This window comes from Heterodontus francisci, chromosome 25, assembly GCF_036365525.1.
Source record: "Heterodontus francisci isolate sHetFra1 chromosome 25, sHetFra1.hap1, whole genome shotgun sequence".
In the NCBI taxonomy this organism is placed as follows: Eukaryota; Metazoa; Chordata; class Chondrichthyes; order Heterodontiformes; family Heterodontidae; genus Heterodontus; species Heterodontus francisci.
Window position 1 is genome coordinate 70,369,411 of NC_090395.1, and position 27,757 is coordinate 70,397,167.

Here is a 27,757-nt window from a genome sequence, read left to right on the forward strand (position 1 = left end):
TCCAGCTTTATTAATTAATTGAATTTAAATACCACAGCTGCCATGCACTCCTATCTCCAGAGCATTAATCCAGGCTTCTAGATTACTAGACCAGTAACATTACCACTATGTTACCATTCCCCCGATTTATAGTCTGCCAAATTGTTACCAGTAGTTGCTTAATAAAAATACTCCTCCTCTCCCCTCTGGTTCTTTTCCATTTATCTTCAAACTGTGTCCTTTAGTTACTGACCTATCAGCCAGTGGGAACAGTGTTAACCCTTGTAATTTTGAACACTTCTATTAAATAACTTTCTCTGAAGAGAAGAATCTCGGCTTCTCCAGTCTCTCTGCATACCTGAAGTCATTAGTAGATTTAAGATAATCACCACAAATGAAGGGAGAGATTAGGAGCAATTTCTTTTACACAGACACTTATTAGAGCATGAACATCCCGACCAGAAACAAGCTTGGGAGCAGAACCTAGGATGGCTTGAAAAGTGAAAGCCGATAAATATTTGAAGAAGAAACATACAAAAGGATGCCGGGAAAAGGGATAGGATTAGGTTGTCAGTTCTTTTAAAGAGCTGCTGTCGGTGTGATGGGCTGGAAGGCCTGTTGTTCTGCTGTAAGATTGTATGGGGGTAATTTTCAACTTTCCAGAGAGGGTGGGTGAGAACTGATGGGAGCGGATCAGAGTTATACACTCCGCCATGAAGTCAATCAGGCAGTCAATTCACTACTGCCAGTTCCCTGCATCTCATAGAGGTTGAATATTGTGGCATATAGTAATATCTTTTACATACTGCCTCTCTGCTGCGCTCTCCGTTGGGAGATGTAAACAAAAGTTTCCAACATGGTTGCTCCCAGTTAAGAACTCATGTTTGTTTTACTCAGTAAGTACACAACAAATATGGCCTCACCTCTCATTCTATTTCAGGAGTTGTGACTGCCATTCCTTTAACGTATGACTAATTTACCTTTTAGGTTATTCAGTCGCCTGAAACCGATATTTTCCTTGTGTGCGGATTAACTTTCAGCTGTCTTGCCCTGCTGTTCTACCTGGTTCTTTTACTGGTGCACAGATTACACAGTCATCAGAGTGTGGCAGGTAAGCAGTCTGTTACTGAGGCAGTAGGTAAGGAGAGAACCTGGTTTAGGAACAATAGATTTTGTGGCAGAAATTGGCCTGCCAGTTTAGCATTGGGACAGCCTGCATTCAAACTGGACCTCACTGCAAATTTCATGGGGCCTTTTCTCAGGCGTTCTGGGTGGGTGCTTAAACTAGTGATGGTCCCCTTAAATATGCAAATTAGGGGCTAAAAGGACCCCGTCAAGAAATTAGTTGCTGATGAGTGGAGGAGGCTTCAGGACGATCCTGCAGGCTCCTTTAGTGAACCCCATGGACCACCAATGAAAGGTAGGTGATTTTATTTTTTAAGTTAAACAAAAATGTGCCTGTGGAGCTGGAGGAGCAGAAGTTCTCCCCAAGACTCTATAGCAACAAAAACGTGCATTTAAATAGCATTTTTAACATGGAAAAACATCACAAGCAGGAGTGTCATCAAACAAAATTTAACACCAAGCCACATATGGAGATGTTGGGACAGGCTTGGTCAAAGAGGTAGATTTAAAGGAGCATCTTACAAGAGGAAAAAGAGGTAAATCAGTGGAGAGGTTTAAGGAGGGAATTTCAGAGCTTAGGGCCCAGGCAGCTGAGGCATTGTCACCAACGGTGAAGCAATGAAAATTAGGGATAAGCAAGAGGCCAGGATTGGAAGAACACAGAGATCTTCAAGGGTTGCAGAGCTGCAGGAGATTAGAGATAGGGAGGGATGAGACCAAGGATGAATTTGAAAACAAATATGAGAATTTTATAATTGAGGTGTTGCTATTCTGGGATCCAATGTGGGTTCATGAACACAGGCAGTGATGGATGAATGGGACCTCGTGCGATTTAGGATACAGGAGCAGAATTTTGGATGAGCTCAGTTACAGAAATTGCAATCTGTCCTCCCATAATCCCACCCCAAACATAAGCCACTCCAAACTCGCAACCCCTCCAGAACTCTTCTGAGGACCTCTGCCAGCAAGGCAGGTGGTCAAACATTGATGCCACAGCCTCTTGGGGGAGGGAATTCCAGATTTATACTACCCTTAATGTGAAGAATTACTTCCTAGTGGAAATCCCATTGAAACACATGAAGCATGCTTTCTGAGGGTGTTTCGCTTTAATCCTGTTGATCTTTTGTGCCCTGTTTTGTTGTCATTGTCTGTGATCCGATACAAAAAGAAATGCCACTCATTTTCAAATCCAATTGTCTTTGTTTTCACAGAACCTTCAAAAACAGGCACGATAGAGGAGTCACAGTTTTCTTACCAGAGCTGAGGGTTAGCGAGCGACCAGCCACTGTAACGCGTGTTCGTTCTGAATGGATCTAATGCAATATTGGAACAGACTGATTGCCTGTACTGGCTTTTACAATGGACATTACTGCGATAAATCCGCACGCAGTTGCTCTGCTCTGTTTGAGAAGTGGCAAGGTTGCTTTTGTCTGTGCTTCTGGTTAAACTGATGGGTCTCACTGATTTGTGCAGCTGCAATCATCTTCCTAAGAGAATGGACATTGATGGTATAATGTACCAGAGATCACCTTAATAATTGCCGTCATTTGGACCCTGAGTTAACTGCTTCATTTTTTTAAAAGTAGAACTGTTTTTTTTTAAACATTTGATTCGGCAGGTAAATAATTCTGCTTAAAGCTTTTTTTTGTTTGGTTTTAAAACAATTGCCAAATGTGAATAGTATGAGAATTGGAGCATTTTGTTCCAATTTCATTGCAGTAAAAAAGGCCCTAAAAGAGTACAAATGCTTAACACATTGGCCTGAAATTCCTCTTTGTACTACTTTAGTGAAAGCATTAACCCATTGAAAGTAAATGGGTCTACTCTTCTGTTAAAGCTTACTTGTATTTTTTATCTCTTTGGGAGAGGTGGATGACACTGGCAAGACAGCATTTATTGCCCATCTGTGCTGTCCTGAGTCAATCAATGGTGGTGCAAGATGTGAGATGTTGGGTCAATACCCTGAAACTCCTGTACCAAACAGCATTGTAGAAGCTCCTTTGCCACATGACTGCAGCACTTAAAGATGAAGGTCCACCACCAGCTCCTTCTCAAGGGCATCTAGGGATGGACAATAAATGTCAGCCTTGCCAGCGATAACCAGATGGTGGTTGCAGGTTGCCTTCCCTGAAGGACATTAGTGAACCAGTTGGTTTCATGGTCTTCCGGTCCCTGTAGGTGCCAGCCCAATCTTTACCAGATTTACTAAATTCAGTTTCACAACTTGGCACAGTAGGATTTGAACCAGCAACCTCTGGGGTACTAGTCCAGTACCACAGAAGAGTGAGAAATTTCTGGCATGTATTAACTATTTGTACGTTGCTTTTCTTCCATGCTCACACTGGGGGCAACAAAGGAAAAAAAAGGAAAGACTTGTACTTGCACGCAGAAGGAAGTGCAGTCACTGTTGTTATGTGGGCAACGCAGCAACCATTTGGTGTACAACACATGATAGCTTACATATTTATTTTTGCTGGGATTGGTTGAGGGAGGAATATTAGCAAAGACAGAGGGAGAACATGACAAGAAATAGGAGCAGGAGTAGGTCATTCAGCTCTTCAAGCCTGCTTTGCCATTCAATGAGATCATGGCTAATGTTTTGCCTCAACTCCATTTTCTTGCCTTATTCCATTGCCTTCCTTAGTATCCAAATATCTATTGATCTCAGACTTGAATATGCTTAACAACTGAGCATCCGCAGAATCTGGGGTAGAGAATTCCAAAGATTCACAACCCTTTGCGTATAGAAATTTCTCCTCATCTAAGTTCTAAATGGCTGACTTCTTATTCGAGAACTCCTTGCTGTTCATCAAATGATAGCAAAGGATGCTTTACATGCAGCCACTTCTTAAAGGATAGTACCTCTGACACTGTAGCGCTCTCTCAATACTGCACTGGAGTGGTAGCCAAGGTGATGTGCTCAAGTAGTGCCTTGGGCTTGAAAGAGAAGGAAAGTTGTTAAATATAATGTCCTGACAGCCTGCCCACCACCTGGTGGGCTAAGAATGGAAGTCTGATGACATACAAGGCTAAAGACTAAGGGAAGGTGGACTACAGGAGACACCTGGGCCATATTATGAGCACCACTCTGCAAACGGAACATCACAATTCTGTGTCATTCGATATCTTTTCCATCCTAATATCAAAGCATTATTAGTTTTGGGTGAGTTGATCTGCACCATCCCTTTTAGCAAAGATATATTTTGTCAATTTCAGATGTATTTTATATTTTTGTAATTGCTTCATCACAAGAGTTTGGATTGAATTGGATTGGATCCCTTTAGTAGGTTGTGCTCATTTTATATCAAATCCACATTATCAAGTCATAGACAGTTTCATAAGAATCAGCTATTCTCAGTCAAGGAAATGGAAATGCCATATTGGTATAGTAGGAGAGGATCTATAGTGTTTACGAGTTAAGGTACATTCCTGAGGCCAACCAGAATGAGCTTAATTCTGCACTTAACTAATGCTCTAAGTGGGCTTGAACAGAACAGTTATTTCAGTGACACTGAAATCCGTCCCCAACCTACTATTTTGTCTCCTGAAGATGCCTTATCTAGGGAATAGAAAGTGTCCACATAAAGTCTCCCCCAGGTCAGGTATAGAACAGTCAACCACAAAGTAAAAGCCCCCTTCTACTTTGCCCCAGTGATGATGGACCCTGTCTCAAAACTCACTCGCAATCATAACATTGCCTCATTTCCTTTTCTCATATCAGCCAAGCATTCGATTGCCTCTTGTTGCTGTAGCTCAATGTCCATGAGTGACTAGGTTCGAACTACCCAAATTCGTTATCTTCAGCGAGATGCAGATTAGATGAGAACATTCTAGCACCAAATGTCATTGACACCATTGTCAATAGCAATGGGGAGGAGGGTGGGTGAGTTTCCTTTGGTTGCTGTCGGTGACCCACACTGCTATGTTCCAGTTAGGTGAGGCCATCTCATTTGCATAATGTTGCAAGGCTCTGGTCACATTTCTTATGAAGTCCGGGGAGTGTAGGACAGGAACCAATGGCCATTGAAAGTTGCTGTACTTGGACAATGTGAGCCAATCAAATACTCGCCATTATATGACTCACCCCTATAAATAGAAATCCCAAGCCCATTGCTTTAGAAGAAAGGAAGTCTTCCTGCTTTGTTTATGATGTTACTGACACAGGGTCAGTCATCTTCCTCATGTCAGAAATGAAATCTGAATAGAAACCCGAGAAGGAACTTGGATAAGCATCTGAAGAGAGAAAATTTTGCATGACCACGGGGAAAGGGCAGGGGAGTGAGACGAGTTAGATTGCTCTTGCAGAGAGCTAGTATGGGCTGGATGGGCTGAATGGCCTCCTTATGTGGTGTACCCATTCTATGATTCTATAATCCAGTAAAATCACAAAGCATTGAAGCTGCAGCATACTAAATGGCATGGGCAGGACACAAAACTGAACATGGGACTCATGTCATCAATATCAACCAGCTGTATGGAAAGTATCTTTTACAGACTATTTTTTCAGAGTTTTGAAGGTTATGAGGTCCGATAGATCTAGGCTCCCTTTGGTTTTATTGCTCTCGTGTGATACACTCTTATCCAGTACGAGTCTGAGAGAGAAGGGACCTTGCTTTCCTGGCCCGACCACTTTCAGCCAAAGAGCTCCAAAAGTTCACAGAGGTGTTGAGGGCTATTTTAATTTGATTCATGTAGAAGGTGCTATTTGTGCTCTAACTCCAATTATCAGTGTGTCTCAGTGGCTAGCACACTTGTCTCCAAGTCTGATGGTGTGAGTTCAAGTTTCACACAAGCATTTCAAGCAGCTGCAGTATTTTGCTTTTATTTGAGCACAAAAGGCTAGGCTGACACTCCACTGCAGTACTGAGGGAGTGCTGCACTGTTAGAAGAGCTGCCTTTTAGATGAGATGTTAAAATGAGGCATGCCTGTCCTCTCAGGTGAACTTAAAAGATCCTGTGGCATTATTTTGAAGAAGTGCAGGGAAATTCTCCCCAGTGACTTGGCCAAATACCTATCCCTCAATCAACATCACTAAAAGGACAGATTATCTGGTCATTGTCGTATTGCTGTTTGTGAAACGTTGTGTATACAGTGGCTGATGCATTTTCTACATTACAACAGTGACTACATTTTAAAAGTACATCATTGGCTGTAAAACGCTTCAGGATGTCCTGATGTTGTGAAAGGTGCAATATAAATGCATGTCTTTCTAATGGTTCAGTTCCACAATTAATTTATTCGTCACTAGTCTGCCTGGCTCACAGCACAATAAGCTAGCTGGAAGACTTACTGTCTGGTTGCAATGATTTCCTGATGCAGATGGAATGACAAGGCGCAGTCTTCGCTGCGATAGTTGCTCGAGGAAAGGCCCCTACAAGATTCTTGATGGTGACCTCATTATATATTGAGTAGTGTGCCAATGTAAAGGCCAACCTGAAAAAAACACCTTCCAGGACACTTGAAGCAGATACAGTTGCTCTAAATAATGTACCCTCTTTTTTACTCTTTAACCTGTGCAGTGTTGCAGAAAGTTGAGATTTCTTTTGTTTTATTGGCTGTAGACTGAATATGAGATGCTTTATGTGGTTTTGTTATTTAATAATGTCCTTTATGAAAACCTGTTTTGATTGAATGTATTTTGAAGGATGGATTTTAATCAGCTGATTAATCAATGCACCTGGACTCAAGATGAGTCTGTGTTCTGATAACTAAAGCAATGTTAGATAACATATATTAAAGATACCATGAAATTTCATTTGCTTTTAGCTTTTTTGTAAATTTATGTGTTCAACTTCTAATCACAAGATCAGTTTAGATGAAGAAGACCTTTCAGACTATTTGATCTCATTCTTTCACAATGCCAACCCTCCCATCTCAATCTTCCCATCCCAACCCTCCCATCTCAATCTTCCCATCTCAATCTTCCCATCCCAACTCTCCCGTTCCAACTCTCCCGTTCCAACCCTCCCGTCCCAACCTTCCCATCCCAATCTTCCCATTCCCACCCTCCCATTCCCACCCTCCCATTCCCACCTTCCCATTCCCACCTTCCCATTCCCACCTTCCCATTCCAACCTTCCCATTCCAATCTTCCAATACCAACTTCTCATTACACCATGCAATTGCATTGTGAGTGGAGCTGGTGACCAGGACACAAAACCACCATTCCTGAAAACCCTGATCACTGTGTATATTGTAACACTTCTTGATGTGTGTCCTAAAGTTGGCCTTCACAACCCTGAACCTGTGGCCTCTTGTTCTACTGTTCTGAAATTAACTGGAAGTCGAGGCCTGGGCTTACTGTCACGATCCCGTTAAGTAGCTCATACACCCTCTAGGATGTCTTCTGGATCTGTTCTGATAAGGGATATTTGCATGCCCCGTTTTTCATGCATCTGACGTCGTGATCATCAGGTCGCAAATCATGTGCAGAAGATTCATACTGTGTGTGTGGGTACACACATGTGTGTATGTTCATGTGTCTATACAACTAGTGTTTCCATTATCAGTTGCTTATGTATGGTCACACATGGAATGTATTATTATGACTGTGCTTCTATATTTTTTGTTAAGTTTTTTTTGAGGACTCATATTTTAGAATTATGGACATTGTTTAATTTGGGAAAACTGAAAAGGATTTTTTTCACTGGGGTCATTGAAAGGACACTGAGAGTTCTTGTTTGAAAACCACATTTATTGGAAGTCACCTGTCTTAAGATAAATATCCAGCAGGGGCTTTTTGACTTGGGGAGATGTTTACAGAGAAGTAATAAGTCAAAATTTATAGGGGTCAGGAGGCTTGACTCGTGAGATATTGCTTTTGGTTTCGCTTTGGACAGTGTGTTGAGGTATGAACTGTTTTGAAGACAGTTGGAGAAAACCATCCAAGAGAGCAGCCACCATCAGCTCACCCTCTTCCATCTCTTTGAGAACTTCCTGAGAATCAAGTGCAAGAAATAGAGAAACTGATGCTGTATTTCCCCTGAAAAACCTGCCAGAAACCCCTGTTGTCGCATTTCTGGAAAGCCTGTCAAACTGATCTTCAACATTGCATGAAAAGAACTGTTCCAGAAAGATCCCAGTGACAGCTGTCTATGTGCGTTTAGGATGCCAAACAAAAAGGGACAAGTGACATCTTTCCATATAGGAACATAGGAACAGGAGTAGGCCATTCAGCCCCTCGAGCCTGTCCCGTCATTCAATGAGATCATGGCTGATCCGCGGCCTAACTCCATATACCTGCCTTTGGCCCGTATCCCTTAAGATCTTTGCTTAACAAAAATCTATCTATCTCAGATTTAAAATTAACAACTGTTCTAGCTTCAACTGCTGTTTGTGGAGTGAGTTCCAAACCTCTACCACCCTCTGCGTGAAGAAGTGCTTCCGAACATCTCTCCTGAACGGTCTGGTCCTAATTTTTAGAACATACCCCCTAGTTTTAGAATCTCCAACCAGTGGAAATAGTTTATCTTTATCTAGTCTGTCTTTTCCTGTTCATATTCTGAAGACTTCGATCAGATCACCCCTTAACCTTCTAAATTCTGGCAAAAACAGGCCTAATTTGTGTAATCTCTCCTCGTAACTTAACCCTGTAGTCCAGGTATCATTCTTGTAAACCTACGTTGCACTCCCTCCAAGGCCAATATATCCTTCCTCAGGTGTGGTGCCCAGAACTGCTCATATATTTTTTTTCTTCAAGAATTAGCAAGTATTTGGCCAAAGTATTCTTTTTTGTCTTTTTTTTTGTAACAGCTCTAAAGAGAAAGTCTCTCTTTTTTTCGGTTAACCGGTGTGTGTGTCTGTGTGTGTGAGGGGCTAAGGTAAAAGGGAACTTTCATATTTCACTCTGTGTGTTAATGCTTTGCTTCGTTACTGGTTATGTCTTGTTTTATAATAAACTGATAATTTTGTTGTTTATTAAAGAAACCTCGTTGGTGTATTTTATTCTGGGATAAAAAGTAGAGTCTACAATTGACTGTATCAGGAACTGGGTAAACATTTAAATATATGTTGTGACCTGTGGAGAAATGAAAGCAGAAAAGACAGAGCACTCCTCCCACCTCGGTCATTACAGTATACTTTGCAAGGCTCACAATCTCTCTGAGAAAATCCTGCCTCCCGGTGCTGTGCCATTGTTCAACAGCCCTATCTGTAGCAGTGCAATCAGGTTAATTGGGGAACAGCACAACAGCATACACTAATCAGGATCTTCTCATATGATTTGTTACAGGGGAATCTTCCTTTCCAGAATATCCAATCAATGGTCTCACATTTCCCATTCCTGCTCTCAGGTGAAACTCCAACTAAAGCTGTGATTGGTTGCCCAGCCACTAAGCTGAGAATTCTCTGGCCTTCTCCTTTTGTCTCCCTAGTCACCTCCCCCTGCCCCCGCCATGCTGTTCGTCCTTCTTGACCTGTCTGCAGCCATTGACACAGTTGACCGCACCATCCTCCTCCAACGCCTCTCCACCGTGTGACTGTACTCGCCTGGTTCCATTCTTACTTATCTAATCATAGCCAGAGTATCACTTGCAATGGTCCCTCTTCCTGTTCCTGCACTATTATCACTATCATCCCCCAGGGATCTATCTATTCCTATTTCTCAACATGCTGCCCCTTGACAACATCATCCAAAAGCACAATGTAAGTTTTCACATGTACATTTATGACACCCAGCTCTACCTCACCACCACCTCTCTCGACTCCTCCATTGTTGCTTAATTATCAGACTGCTTATCTGACATCCAGTACTGGATGAGCAGAAATTTCCTCCAATTACGTACTGGGAAGATTGAAGACTTTGTCTTCGGTCCTTACTCCAAACTGCATTCCCTGGTTACTGGCAACAGTCTGAGACTAAACCAGACTGTTTGCAACCTTGGTGTCATATTTGACACTGCGACAAACTTCTGACAACATACCCACACCATCACTAAGACTGCCTATTTCCACCTCCATATCATTGCTTGACTCCACCCCTGCCTCAGCTCATCTTCTGCTGAACCCCTTATTCATGCCTTTGTTATCTCTAGATTTGACTATTTCAATGTGCTCCTGGCCAGCCTTCCACATTCTACTCTCTTGAGGTCAACCAAAACTCTGCCTTACACCAAGTCCTTTTTACCCATCACCCCTGTGCTCGGTGACCTACATTGATTCCCAGTTAAAATTCTCATCCTTGTTTTCAAATCTCTCCAGATCCTCACCCCTCCCTATCCCTGTAAGCTCCTCCAGCCCCACAACCCTCTGAGATTTCTGTGCTCTTCTAATTGCAGCCTCTTGAGCATCCCTGATTTTAATCGCTCCCCCATCGGTGGCCGTGCCTCCAGCTGCCTGGGCCCTAAGCTCTGGAATTCTCTCCTTAAACCACTCTGCCTCTCTAACTCCCTTTCTTCCTTTAAGCCACTCCTTAAAACCAACCTCTTTGACCAAGCTTTTGGACAATTTCCCAAGTATTGCGTTTTGTGTCTGGGTGTCTAATTTTGCTTTATAACACTCTTGTGAAGCCCATTAGGACATTTAATTACGCTGGATGCACTATATAAATAGAAGTTGTTGTTATTGTTACTGCTGGTAATTATGAGGTTGAAAGCATTCTCGTGTGAACATCCTGTTCCCATGCACCTCTTGTGCATGTACTGTGTTTTGCAGTTGAACTGCACAGTTAAAAGTAGGCTTCTAAATATATGTATAAATGTTTATATTACATATTTGAATTAACATACTGCAATTATCCAGTTTAGCTCAAAAGTGGTTTAGTCAGTAATGAGAGAAAATAATTCCTTATTACAGTTCCCACACCCTGTTCCAGTCCTATCTCCCTCTGCTGTTAGTTAGGAGGCATGCCTGTCAATAGGGCCGATGTTACTTGCTACTATTATCCTGCACAGATAAACTCCCTGCCTTGTCTATGAATTGCCTGCACTGTGAGTTGTGGGGGATAATCTCTGAGAGGCTGCAATTATTACAAACAGTTAACCTTCTTTAGCTGGCAGCAGATGGTACCACAAGGTCCTCAGGGAATCAAACTATTGTTGAGCAAAAAAACACATCAGTAAGTCAGAAAGGGACATACTTGTGTTTTCGATTAGTGGGTAAGACAGTGTAGTGTTTATGTTGCTAGACTAGTAATTCCTGGAGAGTTAAATAAATCAATCTCGAGGATGTGGGTTCAAATCCTGCAGTGGCAATTTAAGAACTTAATTTTAGTTTTAAAAAAACATTATCAGCAATAAGTGACCTTGAAGCTGATGAATTGTTGCTAAAAAGAGCACAACTGGTTCCCTAATGTCCTTTTTGGACAAGAAATCCTGCTGTTTTTACTCAGTCCGGACCATATGTGACTTCAGTCTCACAAGAAATATGGTTGACTCTCGAGTTGCCGAGCAAACCATTCAATTGTATCAGATATGACCACCAGCAGTTCCAGAGGTTGGCCCATCAGTCCCTTCTCAGGTCAACCAATGGTGCCCACATCCTGAGAATTTAGCACCTGGACGTGTCAGGGTTCATCTCAAACAGGGAGAAAGTTTTCACCCTCACTGGGCTGGATTTTACTAAGCCTTTGGTGATGAGCTAGGAGGCGGGAAGGCTGGCAAAATGGCTCAGTAAGGCATCGGGGGCATGCCCAAGGTCTTTCAGTTACCATGGCATTTTGCCAGCAGCAGGAAAGGTGGCACATGAGCCGCCCGCCCAGAGCCCAATTGAGCCAGTGACCGCCCAGCAGGCTCCGGGGGTGGGAGAGGGCCTCCTTTTTGGTCACTCATGGCACACGGAGGGACCCTTCGGTGGCAATAGCTGCCCCTGTGGCATTGGCGCTGACTGTTCCTCATGACCCTCCCCCCCCCACCGCCCCTGCCTGCCTGGCTCCAGCGTCCCCCAAAAATACTTAATCCTCTTCAAGGGTGCCTCCGAGTTGCACCTCAACAATGGCCATCGCTAGCGGTGATGCTGCTGAGGCTGCTGAGATGCCCACCTCTGAATGGGTCAGCAGCTCTTGGGGGGCAGGCCAGGAAGATGCCTCGCTGGTTTCCACTGCCTTCCTAAGTGGGGCCGCCCCCTGCCCGTCCTGGCAGTGGGACCTCAGCCATTGTTCCTGTCTTCTGGGAGCTCATTTTCAGTTCTATGGAGAGACTGGAGAAGCTGGTATTGTTCTCCTTGGAGCAGTGAAGGTTAACAGGAGAATTGATAGGGGTGTTTAAAATCGTGAACGGTTTTGATAGAGTAAATAAAGAGAAACAGTTTCATTGGTCAAAGGTCAGAGGACACAAATTTAAGGTGATTGGCAAAAGAAGCAGAGGCGACTTGAGGAAAACATTTTTTTACGCAGCACAATATTGTGTTCTGCAACTCTCAATGGTAACAATAGTTCAATAGTAACTTTCAAAAGGGAATTGGATATATACTTGAAAAGGAAAAAATTTATTGGGCGTTGGGGGAAATAGTAAGGGAAGCATGAGAGTGCATCTAATTGAGTAGCTCCACGAAAGAGTCGGCACAAGCACAATGGGCAGAATTTATCTCCTTTTGTGCTTTATCATTTTACGATTCTACATTGGCACAAAGAGGCCGCTGCCCCCTCATGACCACAGCTTTCCGTATTAAGATTAATGGAGTAAAATGTGGACCACATGTATAGATTACCCAACTCAGATCCTGATTCCTGGAGCGTAGAAGATTGATCGTGTCTTCCAGATTGAAGAAGCTTTCCCATGTCTTGAGGCAAGATGACTCCTTCTTAGTAAATAGAAACAAGCTGTTTCCGTGAGTTCATGCGTCGCTGGCTAGGTCATTTTTTACCCATCCCGAATTGTCCTTGAGAAGGTGGTGGTGAGCCACCTTCTTGAACAACTGCAGCCTATGTGTTGTAGGTACACCCACAGTGCTGTTAGGGAGTTACAAGATTTTGACCCCGCGACAGTGAAGGGACGGTGATATTGTTCCAAGTCAGGATGGTGTGTGACTTGGAGGAGAACTTGTAGGTGGTGGTGTTCCCATGCATCTGCTGTCCTTGTCTTTCTAGGTGGTAGAGGTCACGGGTTTGAAAGGTGCTGTTGCAGGAGCCTTGATGAGTTTGATTTAGATTTAGAGATACAGCACTGAAATAGGCCCTTCGGCCCACCGAGTCTGTGCCGACCATTAACCACCTATTTATACTAATCCTACACTAATCCCATATTCCTACCACATCCTCACCTGTCCCTATATTCCCCTACCACCTACCTAGGGGCAATTTATAATGGCCAATTTACCTATCAACCTGCAAGTCTTTGGGCTGTGGGAGGAAACCGGAGCACCCAGAGGAAACCCACGCAGACACAAGGAGAACTTGCAAACTCCACACAGGCAGTACCCAGAATTGAACCCGGGTCGCTGGAGCTGTGAGGCTGCGGTGCTAACCACTGCGCCACTGTGCCGCCCCTGTCCTTCCTCCAAATAGTGACATGGGATCTTTTTCATCCACATTGGAGGATAGATAGGACCCCGGTTTAACTTCTCAGCTGAAAGATGGCACCTGCGACAGTGAAGCACTCCCTCAGTACTGCACTGGAGCGTCATTATATACATAAATTATATACATAAATCTCTGGAGAGGGGCTTGAAGACACAACTTTTAGATTCAGAAACGAGAGTACGACCACTGACGCATGGTTGACACCACACAGGCATATTCTGAGACATTCTCAACATGGACATTCTCTAAGTGCAATCATGGGGGCTGAATACAAACTATTCAACTCGTCGCTGGGTCAAAATCCTGGAACTCCTGGCACCATCGGCGCACCTTCTCCCTACAGACTGCAGCAGTTCAAGAGGCACCACCTTCACAAGGGCAGCAAGGGCTGGGCAATAAATGCTAGCTGTGCCAGTGGCACCCACATCCTGAGTATGAATGAAAAAAACTCTTGAGGAAGGGGGGTGGAGGGCCATGACTCAGACACGTCCAATCCTAACATCGCCCATATCCACACATGAACTTCCAACAAGGATTGCTGGATAATGATTGAGAGTGGGAACACTGATTGATATTCCTCTCTGTAACTCATGTGCCCCAAGGTCCAATGCAGCAGCCACACCAGGTTGGGAAGCAGTTAACTGAGTATAAACTGGGGATGGGACATGAGGGTGGATGGTAAATTTTAAACAGGAGACTTGGGTGTCTACTTTAACACATCTGGGAACACAGGGCCCCAAAGAGAGAGGTGGGGGATGGATGGTTAACTGCTTTTATAAAATGACATAAAGATGGGAAACCATCACCAACATATTGAGAATTCACCCCCGACATTGGGCTTGCTTCAATTCCATCTCCAAAAAGCAGAATTCATAAATTCATGTCTTAAATTTTGTATGTCTAATGAAAAACACTCTGAGCCTGTAGTTTACATATATATGTACTTTATTTCAAATATTCAACAAAAATAACCACTTTCTTTGATTGTCTACACATTTTGCCAAACCAAATAGTATCAGTTTCCCTTAAGGTTGGGGTCATTTTTTTTTAGAAAATATATATATTTTATATATATTTATTTAATTGTACTTTTATACTTTCTACAAATCCAACGTATTCACCATAAAGAACTGATTTGATCATTTCATGATTTTCAAAAGTCAGAATAAGAAAGGGGGAAAATAATCATTTCATGAAAATAGAACAGGGGGTGACAACCAGCGAAGACACAGGAGCTTCCAGCTAATGTGGCTGGATCAGGTAGTTTATCATTGAGCTACCTCTGCTGGCGTTATAAGCAAACATGTCCATCCAGCTCAGTTTGGCCATAATGGTACCTCATGTTGAAAACATATTGTGTCAAAATCCATTGAGGTGGCGGCAGGGGTGCGGAGGCCTGAAAAATATCTCCGTGTTCCATAGATTCCATATCTGCCCATATAAGATAGTGAATCCAGTTCAATGGAGCAAGTTTTATCAATAGATTGCGATTCTTCTGGAGATTCAAGTGTCACCAATGAATGTGGATGGAGGAGATTGAAGGAGACTGCCAAATGTATTCTCATTGATAGTAAACATGCTAAGCAGGGTCATGCATGTGTGGGACGAGCATGCACCCATAGCTAGCTGTAGTGCCTGGACTATTCATGAGCTGGAAACAGTTAACTCGTCACACATCAAGGATCGCACATGGGATCTTCCTGCTCAAAAAGGCTTAGTAGTGCCTTAAGCTAGGTAGTTATTTCACCTCCCTTCACCCACCTTCAGTACATCTGCTCAGGGATGAGATTTCCTGAGACCCCACATCACCTGCAGGTTCTCACCAGTACTGGATGGTTCATCAGAAAAAGACAGGCAGAGTGGCTACGATTGTCCATTTACTGAATCAATGGGCTACATATCCATAGTTTTCCAACAAGCCTTCAGCTGCAGCCCAGACCCTGCTGAAGGCACAGGGTGGGAAAAGTTGCATTCCAGTTTTACCTTTTGGACTTCAGCTGAATTTAACTTTCTTTCACATTTCTACCAGAAAGCACAAATAGTCATAATTACAACAACAATCAGCTGGCAGCTTCTTTTGCTCCTCAATCGACATTAAGAACAGAGCCAAAAGAGTTAAAAAAAAATCCATTATAACATTTTATTTTTGGCAAATGACACCTTTTCCCAATGATCCTGCAAAATATTCCAGAATACAGTTGAAAGTCACTGACCTGAAGCAACTTACCTTTATTCTTTTCATAAATTTTAAGAAATAATAAAAAAACTGAGTTTGTTTTTAAAGCTCTGGCCTTGCTAATCAGGTTTCATCTCTGAGGTGTAGACAGGAAATGCTCAGTGAGGCTTCAGGGCGGGAGATGAAGGGTGTTCTCCCTGGGGTATCCACAAAACACAACCCAATAGCTTGTTGCCCTGCCCCCGGAGGCAGTGCTGTCAAGGAGTTAAACGGGGGTTTATCCCCATCTGCTGGACTCAGGCCCATTTCATCTCTGCTGCCTCTTTCAAACCTGTCATTTTATGACCAATTGTTGATCAGCATCTAGCTCCATTTGTGGTAGCTTTCAGCACAGCGACACGGACCAGAGGGTGCGCTTATTTTGGGACACCTATGAGATGGGTCCATTCCTTTCCTCTGTGGAGGAGGGTGGGCAAAGCTATCCGATGGTAGAAATAAATGCTTGATGCCAAGGATAGGAAGAGCTCCCATTTTACTCTGGCAAAGAGGGATGGAGGTCTCAGCCTTGCCCATTACTGCCCAGTTGTACCACTGCTGACCTAAAGTCCTGGAAAGTCTAAAGTTGGAATACAATAGTTGTGTCTTTGAACAATCGTGCTAGTTGTCCCAATTTTACTGTCACGGCTCCAAACGCACTGGGTAAGTGGGGCAAACATAGAGCGTCAACAGCTTGGCCATTTCACCCTTACTGAACACAGCTCTACAATACAGATGAGGCAAAGGATGTGAGCAGGAACGTACAAGGAGAGCTCTCTCCCTTACAGAACACCATACTCCCAAGTGCATAAGTTGCTTTTCCCCATCCTGTCTCTAGATTTTCAAATCAAATCCTATTTTAAACATGCTAACTGGCCCATATTCATGTTAATACACAACACAAAAGCTGCAAAATTGACTTGTTAACAACCCCTTGACTGTAGACTGTCACAGGTGTCTAGACTTGGGCAGACTCAGGGTGTGGTTTCAGCTGCAGCTCAGTTGATACTATTCTTGTCTCTGAGTCAGAAGGTTGTGGATTCAAGTTACACTTGAGAGATGTGAGCACCTAACCTAGGCTGAGACTCACAGTGCAGTACTGAGGGAGTGCTGCACTGTCGGAGGCGCCATATTTCAGATGAGATGTGAAATGGAGACCCTGTCTGCCCTCTCAGTGGATGTTAAAGATCCCATGGTACTATTTTGAAGAGAAGTCGAGTTCTCCCAGGTGGTCTGACCAATATTTAACCCTCAAACAACATCACCTAAAACAGATTATCTGGTCATTATCACATTACTGTTTATAGGACCTTATTGTGCCACATTTCCTGCATTAGAACAGTGACTTCAGACGTATTTCATTGGCTTTGAGATGTCCTGAGCTTGTGAAATGGTGTTATTTAAATGTAAGTTCTTTTACTATTGAGGTTTGCTGGTTGCAGTTGTAACATTGGTCTGGAGACACACGATACTCAAAGGAGACATTGATAAGCATCACTGGCTGCAGGCTGATAGATGCAACTGGAGAAAATCTACTCTTACTATTGTTGGTTATGGGCCACTTCCGTCTCACACACACCAGCCAAGTATCTCTTATTAAAACTGAGATGGAAGATGCATTTGCTGCACATTTGCTACAAATCCTGAAAGACTGGGGAAGTCTTGGCCAAGTTGACACAACCTTAAAATCAGAGATAAGTCATTCAGGAGAGAAGTTAGGAAAAACTTCTTCATTCAAAGGGTGGTAGAAATCTTGAAATTTCTCCCACAAAAAGCAGTAGATGCGAGCTCAATTAATAATTTTGAATCTGAGATTGATGGATTTTTGCTAGACAAGGGATGTGGAGCCATGGCAGATAGACAGAGATAAGATACAGATCAGCCATGAGCTCATTGAATGACAGAACAGGCTTGAAGGGCTGAATGGCCTCCTCCTGTTCCTATGTTCTCTCGGCCCAAATCCTCTGTGAGTTAGATTGGCACAGAGGCTAATTCACACAGGTTAACACCTGTGATAACATCATGGAATTTGGTTCAAGTGCATTAAATGTTTACACAAGAACGGCACGAATCTTAAGTGCGATAAGAGTAATTTTATTATTTGGGTAGACAGAGGAATGTGCCAGCTGACTGAGCAAGACATGCAGCATGAGACCTAAACTGTTTCAACAAGAACTTGCATTTATATAGTGCGTTTAACATAGTAAAATATCCTAAGGTGCTTCACAGGAGCGTTATCAGACAAAAAAAATGACAGGAGCCACATAAGGCGATATTAGGAAAGATGACCAAAAGCTTGGTCAAAGAGGCAGGTTTTAAGGAGAGTCTTAAGGGAGGCGAGAGAGGCAGAGAGGGAATTGCAAGGGTCTCTTCCCGCACTAGTGATTGGAGACAGAGAGGCCTGCCAGAGCTAGTGCAATAACATTCACAAAGCTGCAAGCCTGGAGATGAAAAGAAATAAGTTGGAAAAACAGCTGAGTGGGAAGAGAGAACGAGAGAAGAGAATAAATAGATGCACAGAATAAAAATCAGGTTTCTCTGAGCTGCTCTTCATAAATTCTATGACTGTGACTAATCACTTTGCAGGATTAAGAGACAAGGTTAAGAGACAGCAAGGATTCACATTCCTCCCACACTGAAACTATTTGCATTTCAAGGACTGATTCAGCTGTTGGCATCTTCACCAGACTCCAACTCAATGCCACCAGAATAGCAATGCACTGACAGTAACACCTCCTGCTGCTGATGGATTTTAATATTTATTCTCAGGATGTGGGCATTGCTCCACCACCTACAAGGATAAGGGTAGCAGGTGCATGGGAACACCACCACCTCCACATTTCCCTCCAAGCCACACACCATCCTGACTTGCAACTATATCACTGTTCCTTCACTGTCACTGGGTCAAAATTCTGGAATTTCCTCCCTAACAGCACTGTGGGAGAGCCTTCATCTCTCGAACTGCAACAGTTCAAGAAGAAGGACATTCATCACCTTCTCAAAGGCAACTAGGGATGGGCAATAAATGCTGGCCTTGCCAGTGATATCCTCAGAATGCATTTTTTAAAATAAAAAAAAACCTGAATTCCACCAACCATTTTGAGGGTGATGACCCAGGTGAAAACAATGGGTCTAAACACAGGAAGAACGTTAATGCCTTGGAAGATCACAGAGTAGTAATGGCTATGACATTTATCAGGAATATAAATTATGAAGCATTCAGGTCTGTTTTCTTTGGAATAGAGACCACGAAGAAATCTCAGTGACTAATCCAAGATAATGGATGGAAACCAACAATGCACTGACTTTGCTGCAATGAGAGGTTTTTAAATTGCAGGGAAATTAAAAAAGTTACAAATGTGGAGTAAAGTATGGCTACCCAACCCGAACAGGAGAGGACACGACGACATGTGTTGGGTTTGGGTTGAGTCGGGTCACTCTTCCGGGTCCGGCATTCTGGCTTGGGCTGGGTCGGACACACTCTATCACCACCTCCAGTAAGTGGCTCCAAAGTTAATGTACTTTTTGGATTTGAAAGGTTGTTTAGTTACAGTTTTTTTAAGCTTGTGCAGATAAGCAACAAAGTGAAAAACGGAAGCTAGGTTAACTAATGGTCAGGTCGGGTCAGGCGCGGGAAAAAATGAAAGGACTTGGGCCAGCTCGGGCTCGTGTTGGATGTGGTTCTGTCGGGCTCGGGTCGGGTTTAATTTGCAGACCTGAGCTGGCCTTTAGTGAGGAGGCGATCATCGAGTGGATCAATTTCACCCAGGGTAATGGGTTTGTTGAAATTGCTTCCAGATAGAGCCATCAAAGTGAAGAATTAATAAGTGGGGTCAAGGGCCAATTAGATGCTGAGAGAATAGGGTTGCCAACTCTGATTGGACAGATTCCTGGAGGTTTCATCACATGATCTCACACCTTCAACCACCCCGCCTCATCGCTCCTGCCATTGGTTGTGTGATATGTCAATCCTCGTTGCTTTCCCACACCCACTGATAAGCGGACAGACTCTCTGTTATCCAATTGGATGATTATTGACTCAGTTAAGCAGCCTTTTTCCCACCTCTGATGTTTGTTATGCGCGTATGATATTTCCCCTCACAGCAGTGATTAAGCTTCAATTTCTGGAAACTTCCAAGACAAGACTGGAGGGTTGGCAACTTTAAGACAGACAGGCAATGAGGGAGATTTTGGATAAGTGGAGTTCAGGTTTATTAAAAAGCCTTATTTGAGCCTAATGGATAACTCTTGTTCTGAAAAATATTATTTTCCAGCAAACAGCTGTACCCGTTACAAGTGTAAAGAAAGGGCTTGAAAGTCAATCGTGCCTTTCACCACCTCAGAATATCTCAAAGTGCTTTTCAGCTAATGAAGCTCTTTTGAAGTGTAGTCGCTGTTGTAATGTCAGGAAACATGGCAGCTAATTTGTGCACAGCAAGATCTCACAATGACCAAAGGTTTTTAGCGATGTTGGTTGAAGGATGACTTTTGGCCAGGGAGAATTCCCTGCTCTTCTTTGAAACAGTGCCGTGGGATCTTTTTCTACAATCCTGGCGTTTAGCGAGGAGGCAATCATCGAGTGCCTGATTGGACAGACGGGCCTCGGTTTAACGTTTCAGCTGAAAGACGGCACCTCTGACAGTGCAGCACTCCCTCAGTACTGCACTGGGAGCATCAGGCGAGATTTTTGTGCTCTGATTTGGGACTTGAATCAATGATCTACACTCTCAGAGGCAGGAGTGACACCCACTGATGTAAAAAAGATGTAAATAAAAAAAAGACAGAATTGATTATAAGGAGGAAATGAAAAGGGCTATGCAGCTCCCTTATCATTACTGGTGAGTAATATTTAAATAAAGGTTGAAATGCACTGCCTGAAACAATTCTTCAAAGGTCCATGGATAATGTCCGGACCATCCTGACTTTAGGGGAACTGGGAGGCAGAATCCGCTGATAATTACATGGTTAAATCTCACTGCTCCCAATATAATGAAAGGAATTTTTCACCTTTCACCACCTTGAGTATACACCAGGATTGTAGAAATCCAGAAAGAAACAAAAATCTCAAAACTACCACAACCACAAGGAGTAGCAATCAGAATACAGTTTAAATACGATCATTGAAATTTTTAATAAACCTTTTTGTGGGTTTTTTAAAAATAAAAGTACTTTGCATTATTCTGTGCAGGATTTGCATAAACATATCATGTCCTTACTTGCCTGAGAGAACTGACAATATCAATTCAAAAGCAAAAAGAACCATTTACACTATCAGGATTTGTAAAAATAATATAACCATAATATACTGTCCACAAATCACCTAAATAAGAGAGGGGTCAAACTTAATGCACGGCCATCAGTGAACAAACAATCACTTTTGCCTCAGTTTTAATGGTTTTGTTATCTTGCTGGGGGTGGGGAGGAGGAGTAGAATTTTTTGCTCGTCAAGCTGAGGGTGGTTAGTCCTGGAAAGGGAATATTTTCCTCTTTATCATCCACTCCCAGTTTAAGCTCAGCACAGTCAAGTGAAGCTCCCTCATCTCTGCCCCAACTTCCCACAGTGCCCTCTATTCCACCAATATGATATTTTGACCACATGAAGAAGCCTCTCTTTTACATCATTCAGGATCTCACCACGTCCCAAAGAGTCAAAGGGCAGTCACTGTTGTAGTGAAATGTGGCAGCCAGTTTGTGCACAGCAAGATGCCGAAATGAAATAATGACCAGATCATCGGTTTTTTTTTGAAGTAATGTTGGTTGTGGACTAAATAGTAGTCGGGATACCAGGGAAAACTTCTTTGCTCTTCTTTGAAATAGTGCCATGGGATCTTTTACATCCACCCGAGAGGGCAGATGGGATCTCGCACCAGCTAACGTCATTGACTCCGGGGTCAGATAACCAACTTAATGATGCTTAGTGCCGTGTTATATCGTGTCATAAGGAATGGGAATTTTTAAGAACTAGAGTTTCTTTAATATGATTTTTTTATAGTCAATGTTAAGCTGGAACAAGACATTTATAAGTTATATCTATATTTTTGATGCCTTCTGAAAAAACAAGAGGGCACACACCTTCTGGAAACAAAACCCTTCAATATTTTGAACTCTATTATCAGTGGAAGTTCAACGATCGATATTGGGACTTTTAAATTTACAGTTTCGTTCTAATTTGTCACATGATCTGACATGTTTTCTCGGATGGTTAACACCAAGTTACACTGCACACAACCAATCTTTTGTTGGTGAATTCTCTAACAATAAGGTGAATCCTGGCATGGAAAGTTTTCCCTTTCAAACTGGTGGCAACATCAATCATTTCCAGGTCAGGTATAATGCAGGTTTGATGCAGTCAGCTCTACCCTTAACAATGTGACCTAATCTTTAACAAATCAGTGTGACATTTCTTTTAGCCCCCACCAGAAGTTCTTGAGATTAATACAAATGCGATTGCCAATTTGTGCTCTGTTGACATGCATCTAATAGGAAATGGATTTTTACTCTCCCAAATCCATTTTAATTAGGGCAAACATCAGGACAATGGACTATCATTGCATTAGTCTAGGCTGGATTCCAACCTTGAGCCCAAAGGTGAAAGGATAGTATTCCAACTAACTGCAGCACCCAGACCATAGGCAAGAGTAGTTAACTACACAATCCAGATCTCTGTTGAGTATTGTTCCATTAATTCTGGTGCACTGTATTTTCTCCCTGCCTCAGTGACCAGAAACATTAGTCCACAAACTAAAGGGTTTGAAATCTGTGTGACATTAATAACAAACACACTAATTGTAGTTATGTGGAGAGATTAGAGAAGCTGCAATTTTTCTCCTTAGAGCAGAGAAGGTTGAGGGGAGATTTAATAGAGGTGTTCAGAATCATGAAGGGTTTTGATAGAGCAGATAGGAAGCAAGTATTTCCACTGGCAGGAGATTCAGTAACCAGAGGAAACAGATTTCGGATCATTGGCAAAAGAACCAGAGAGGAGATGAGAAGATTTATTTTTAAATGCAGCGAATTGTTTTGATCAGGGAAGAACTGTCTGAAAGGGTGGAGGAAGCAGATTTAATGTTGGCTTTCAAAAAGGAATTGGATATATTCTTGAAAAGGAAAAACTTTACAGAGATATGGGAAAAGAACAGGGGCCTGGGGCTAATTATCAAAGAGTCATAATAGGCATGATGGGCCAAACAGCCTCCTTCTAGGATATGTGATTCTAACAAATGAATGTGCTACAAGGATGGGTTAATGATCAGCACAAAGGAGTTACATGTGAATGAATTGTGTGTCCCATACTAATATCACACAATATAATTTCAACCCATAAGTTTTCTGTCTGGCAGAGATGAGCATGTAATTTATGATCAAATGCATTACACCTTTACATTGACTATTTAGTTAAACAGCACCTATCTACACAATTCCATTCATCACAAGTAAATCTGAAGGTATAAAATATAAATAATTGTAGTGCCAACACGCTCACTAAAAGCCCACTGATAGGTTCTCAGTAAATGGAGGTTCATCCATAATGAATAAGCCCTGTTTGATCAATTAACTGTTCAGTAACATAGATGTAATAATACAAGGCTCTTTACACTTTTCATATTTTAAAAAATTGATAAACATGAACTTTAAGACTTTTCCCTTTTGAAACCTAAGTGCCATAGATATGTTAATAAGAATGCTACTGTAGACGCCCCAGTGTCCCACAGTATTTTCAGCTGATATTCAGTTCTCTTGATTATGTCAAAAGAAAAACATCCAAAGTACTTTCCTTCTTGGTTTAAGGCTATCGAAGGTCATCCATCTTCGGCCGAAAAGATGGGACATACCTGATGCCATGTCTTGCTAATGGCACAGGTTTACTGACCGTTAGGAGGGATGGCATCAGTGCTTGCAGTAGATTGGTCCTTTATTGTTTAAGAGGAACCCTTTCTAGATGTAGAGTTCCTAAGTCTGATTGAATGTACTCCTGGAGGTTTCATCCCTGCCTCCGATCTTCCCGACCAGTCAAACAGCCCTTTTTAAAAAAAAAAGAACCAACTCCAATAGTTTTGTAGCTCATAAACAAAAGTGTTCAAAGAAAACAATTTTAAAAAACAATTTTTTAACCCTCCTATTATTATTTTTTTTCTCCCAGGCAGCTCCAGAAATTAGGTCTTTAATTTCTGGGGACTCCAAGATGGCCCTGGAGGGTTGGCAACCCAAGCCGGGTGGCAGCAGCAATGAACATGTTGGGGCTCTCCATTATAGGCGACAATTAATTTCGCACTACCATGGTTATATTAATCGATTTCACGGTCAATTTCACCGGGCTATTCTCCCCAACCCCCGCCCGCCACCTCCTGCTCTTCGTCTGAAAATAGCTTCACAAATCTCTCGGTTATGGACAGTGAAAAATTTCACAACTCTCTCTCCATTACAGACTGTGGCTTCACCATCAGTTCCTTTCTTTCTCCATTGATTGTCACCCACCCAGTCTTGTTTCTCAGTGAATTCTTTTTTCTCTTTTTTTTTAGCAATTTCTGAAATGTAAACAAGACACGAAAGAAGTTGTTTTAAAGCTAAACTATATTTTTCCTCCCTCTGATTCTTCTGCTGTGGAGGTATTTGTTCTTAAGGATTCTGATGAACTTTCACTGTAAATAAAGCAAATGAGCCTCAATCACCCTGCTCACACTCGTGTAAAGTTCTGGAACAGATGACAACCCCAGTAGTCAGTTTCACAGCTCTCGCTAATATTCTCTCTGCTTCTGCTGTGTTTTCAGCATCAGGAAAGATCCTGAATCCCTTGCATATGGGATTAGAAAGTGAGCTTCTCGGTATACTGATTGTTCTACACTTGCATTAACCAATAGATACATTCACTCCAACTGTGAAACAACAGTCAACAGTCAGAACTGCAGCCAGCTTAAAGTACTTTGAATCATTCTTCTAGAAGAGGGGAGCCTGCCCAACTCACATACATTTGTGGAAAGATAAGGAAGAGCTTTAAGTTCCAATGGGCTTCACTCCTGTCCATTTATACTCCACCAACTCTTGAATTCACTTGCACTGGTTTATGCTTGGCCACCTCGGATGCCCAGACAGCCTCTCTCTGTGCAGCTTCACAGTTGGCCAGCTCCTTTCTATTAGTTCATTGGCGAGTGATAAACAGATGCAAGGATAATCCAAATCAAAAGATCAGACCACATGTTTAGTACCTTCTTCATTACAGTCAGAAAGTGCTCTCATTCTTCAAACTTGTTTGATTAAAAACTGTTTCCAACTTCTGACAAACATTGCATTAGCGTCATCAAGTCCCAATTGCACCTGGCCCGAGCTTGATTTCAGAACCTTTTTGATTTGATTGAGAATTGGAAGTGGGCAACAACTTCAATATTGATCATATTTGCTTTGATATAGTGCTGAAACATCTCAAAAGTGCTTTCACACGATTAATTCCTTTGTGACGTGCAGCCACTGTAGTTGCACAGGCAGATGCGGCAACTATTCTGCAACTGTAGCATCTCACAAACAGCAATGAGATGAATGACTGATTAATCCTCTTTTATGTAGTTGCTGTTTTCTTGACGGAGGAACGTTGGCCAGGAGACCAGGACAACACCCTGCTCTTCTCCACATCAAACCAACGGAATCCTTTTTGTCCACTTGAACCCAAACAAGCAGTTAGGGCCTTAGTTTTACATCCGATTGCAAAGCACAGTGACACTACCCCTATAACAAGAGTAAGCAACGCTCTTCAGGGATTGTTCAAAGATTTGGTTTGATGGGAACATGGCCTAGTCGGATGAGTTCAGCTACTTGGAGTTGAGGCTGGTGAGATGCTAGGATGTTGACCACTCGAAGTGAAAAGTATTTATTACTTTTGTCAGTGTGCAGTATCCTTTGGATTGCAGTGAGGCTAGGATTCAGAAAACCAACACAGTAACTAAATTGATAACGTACCATTAATAAGTTTACAACAAAAAAAATTCCCTCTTTTCTAACTTTTAAAGCACCACCATGTATACAACATGCAGATATGGCCCAATAAAGGTCCACTCTAGTGGGAAGAGAGCTAGTATGACACAACCATCACCCCAGCATGGAGAGGGCTTGGTTTTATCATTTACCTGGAAGAAAGTAAATTGTATGCACAAAAGTAAATCAGCCCACACCCTATTAGAAAAATACAGACGCACAAGAGGAGATTTCACCCACCTTGTGTCAAATATTGCAACATAAACTGATGCTGAATTTCAAAGAGTGCTTGCTCATTTGTCAACCTTCTTGGTGCAAAAAATGACTTCAAACTTTCTCACTGCTCACTTGTACCACATTAACTTTATCTCTTGTTAAAACCTGTCGCTTGAACTTAGTGCATTTTAAATCCACCTCATGGTCAGGTGATTGGTCAGTGGTGAAGGAGGGATGGAACAAAGAGATCGTGGATATGGGAGAGCAGGAAACTGCAGAACTGGTAAAGGACGAGAGATAGAAGAAAGGACAAATTTTCTGATTAGAGATGATGGATTTAGTACACTGAAACATCCTCTATGAAAGGAAGGGTACACTGAATCAGAGCTGGAGATGGACACATGACAGGATTAGAATTGGAGGGTCAGGGAGGGGAGATGGAGAGATTAACAGCTGAAGAGTGGGAGATGGAGGGATGGACACCTTGTGAGGGTGGGATACAGAGACACGTACACCAAATCATGGTAGATGGAGGGATAGATATATTTAAGGATAGATGGAGGAATAGTCAGATTGTAGAGTGGGAGATGGAGGGCTAGGCAGAATTGGAGATGAAGATGAAGGTAATGCAGGTTACGAGAAAGCTGACACGTGCTTTTGCTTTTCAACTCAACTAAAGCTACAATGTAACCTGCCATGGGTTCATTTGACAAATGTAATTCTCCAGCCCTGGCACAGCATCTTTGCCCATCCGCTCTGAAGCGGTATTCACAAATTGGCACGTAGGCACACTCACAGCATGCCCTGAAGCAATGAGCAGAAGGGGCTCAGCACGTGGTTATACAAGTCCATCACATGCACTTTGCAGACTGTGGTCAGGCACTGCTTTGTCAGTTATAACTCTTAAAGGCAGAAGATCCAAATAATGGACAAGAGACAGGTCTGTAGAGAGGAAGAGGAGGAGCAAGCTGCAGCAATGATATGCAGTCTTGACATATCGCTCCAGCCTCCTGAAGTCAGTCATGTGCCTGAGGCTGACTGAGCCTCAACAATTATCATTTAAGGAGACAGCACTTTGAAAATTGTGGTTCACTTCCTACCAATGAGTTACGATCTGATAGGATCAATAGATTATGCTGGGGTGTGATATGAGCTGCTTTTGGTCTTCCAGTTATCCATAATCTTCATCCCTAAAACCCATCAATCAGTGAGTGTATGGAAGATAAAGGCAGCAATGCAGGTCTAAGGTCAAATGTGTCCCTGGCGAGCACTTCTTCAACCCGAAACATAAGGTTTGTACAGTTGCAGGAGCTCCAAAATAACTAGGTAGTGTCATCGAAATTTCGAGATATGCAAAAGGTCATCCATCTCTTATCACTTGCATTGATACAGCATTAAATCTTGTCACAGTTGCTCGATTAAGCGGAATCAGTAAAAGAAGTGGATTCCAAATCAAATTAAAGAAGAAACATAAATGGGTCCTATTACTATAGTTACATGAGCATACCATGTTGTTCTGGGCAGGACGTCTGATCACTGCTGCCAGTGATGAATTCTCAAGGACTTGGACACCAAAAATTCTACTGGTTGTCATCACCACGGTCCGCTCAGTCTCTCAGATAGGAGCTCCCTTTGTAGCCTTGTCGCACAGCCATGGCTTTTTGACTAGAGAGCTTCCTTGTTAGGCCTTCTGAAGGTCTGGTGATATGGAAGCTGGAGTCGATGAGCCATCCACACTCGACAACGGGATCTGCATGTGACTGTTGGCTATATTAGGAAACTGTAACAAAAGAAAACAGTTTTTTAA

General features: G+C 42.6%; 2 protein-coding genes across 5 annotated transcripts in view; one reads left to right on the top strand and one right to left on the bottom strand.

Annotated features, from left to right (window-relative positions):
• The window catches only part of LOC137383977 (major facilitator superfamily domain-containing protein 4A-like), a 71,730-nt gene extending 64,870 nt beyond the window's left edge, over positions 1-6,860 (top strand). The window contains exons 9-10 of the mRNA XM_068057473.1: positions 967-1,090; positions 2,316-6,860. Of these exons, the coding sequence (XP_067913574.1) occupies positions 967-1,090; positions 2,316-2,368 (177 nt within the window). The 3' untranslated portion in view covers positions 2,369-6,860. The remainder of the gene's footprint in view (positions 1-966; positions 1,091-2,315) is intronic.
• A 7,647-nt stretch (positions 6,861-14,507) lies between these two features.
• LOC137383978 (ETS domain-containing protein Elk-4-like) overlaps positions 14,508-27,757 on the bottom strand; it is a 63,330-nt gene continuing 50,080 nt past the window's right edge. For 2 of the 4 annotated variants that reach the window (XM_068057474.1, XM_068057475.1), the window contains exon 6: positions 14,508-27,730. In XM_068057474.1, coding sequence (XP_067913575.1) covers positions 27,632-27,730 — 99 coding nt within the window. In that variant the 3' untranslated portion in view covers positions 14,508-27,631. The remainder of the gene's footprint in view (positions 27,731-27,757) is intronic. The other 2 variants (XR_010977518.1, XR_010977517.1) reach the window with 2 other exon arrangements.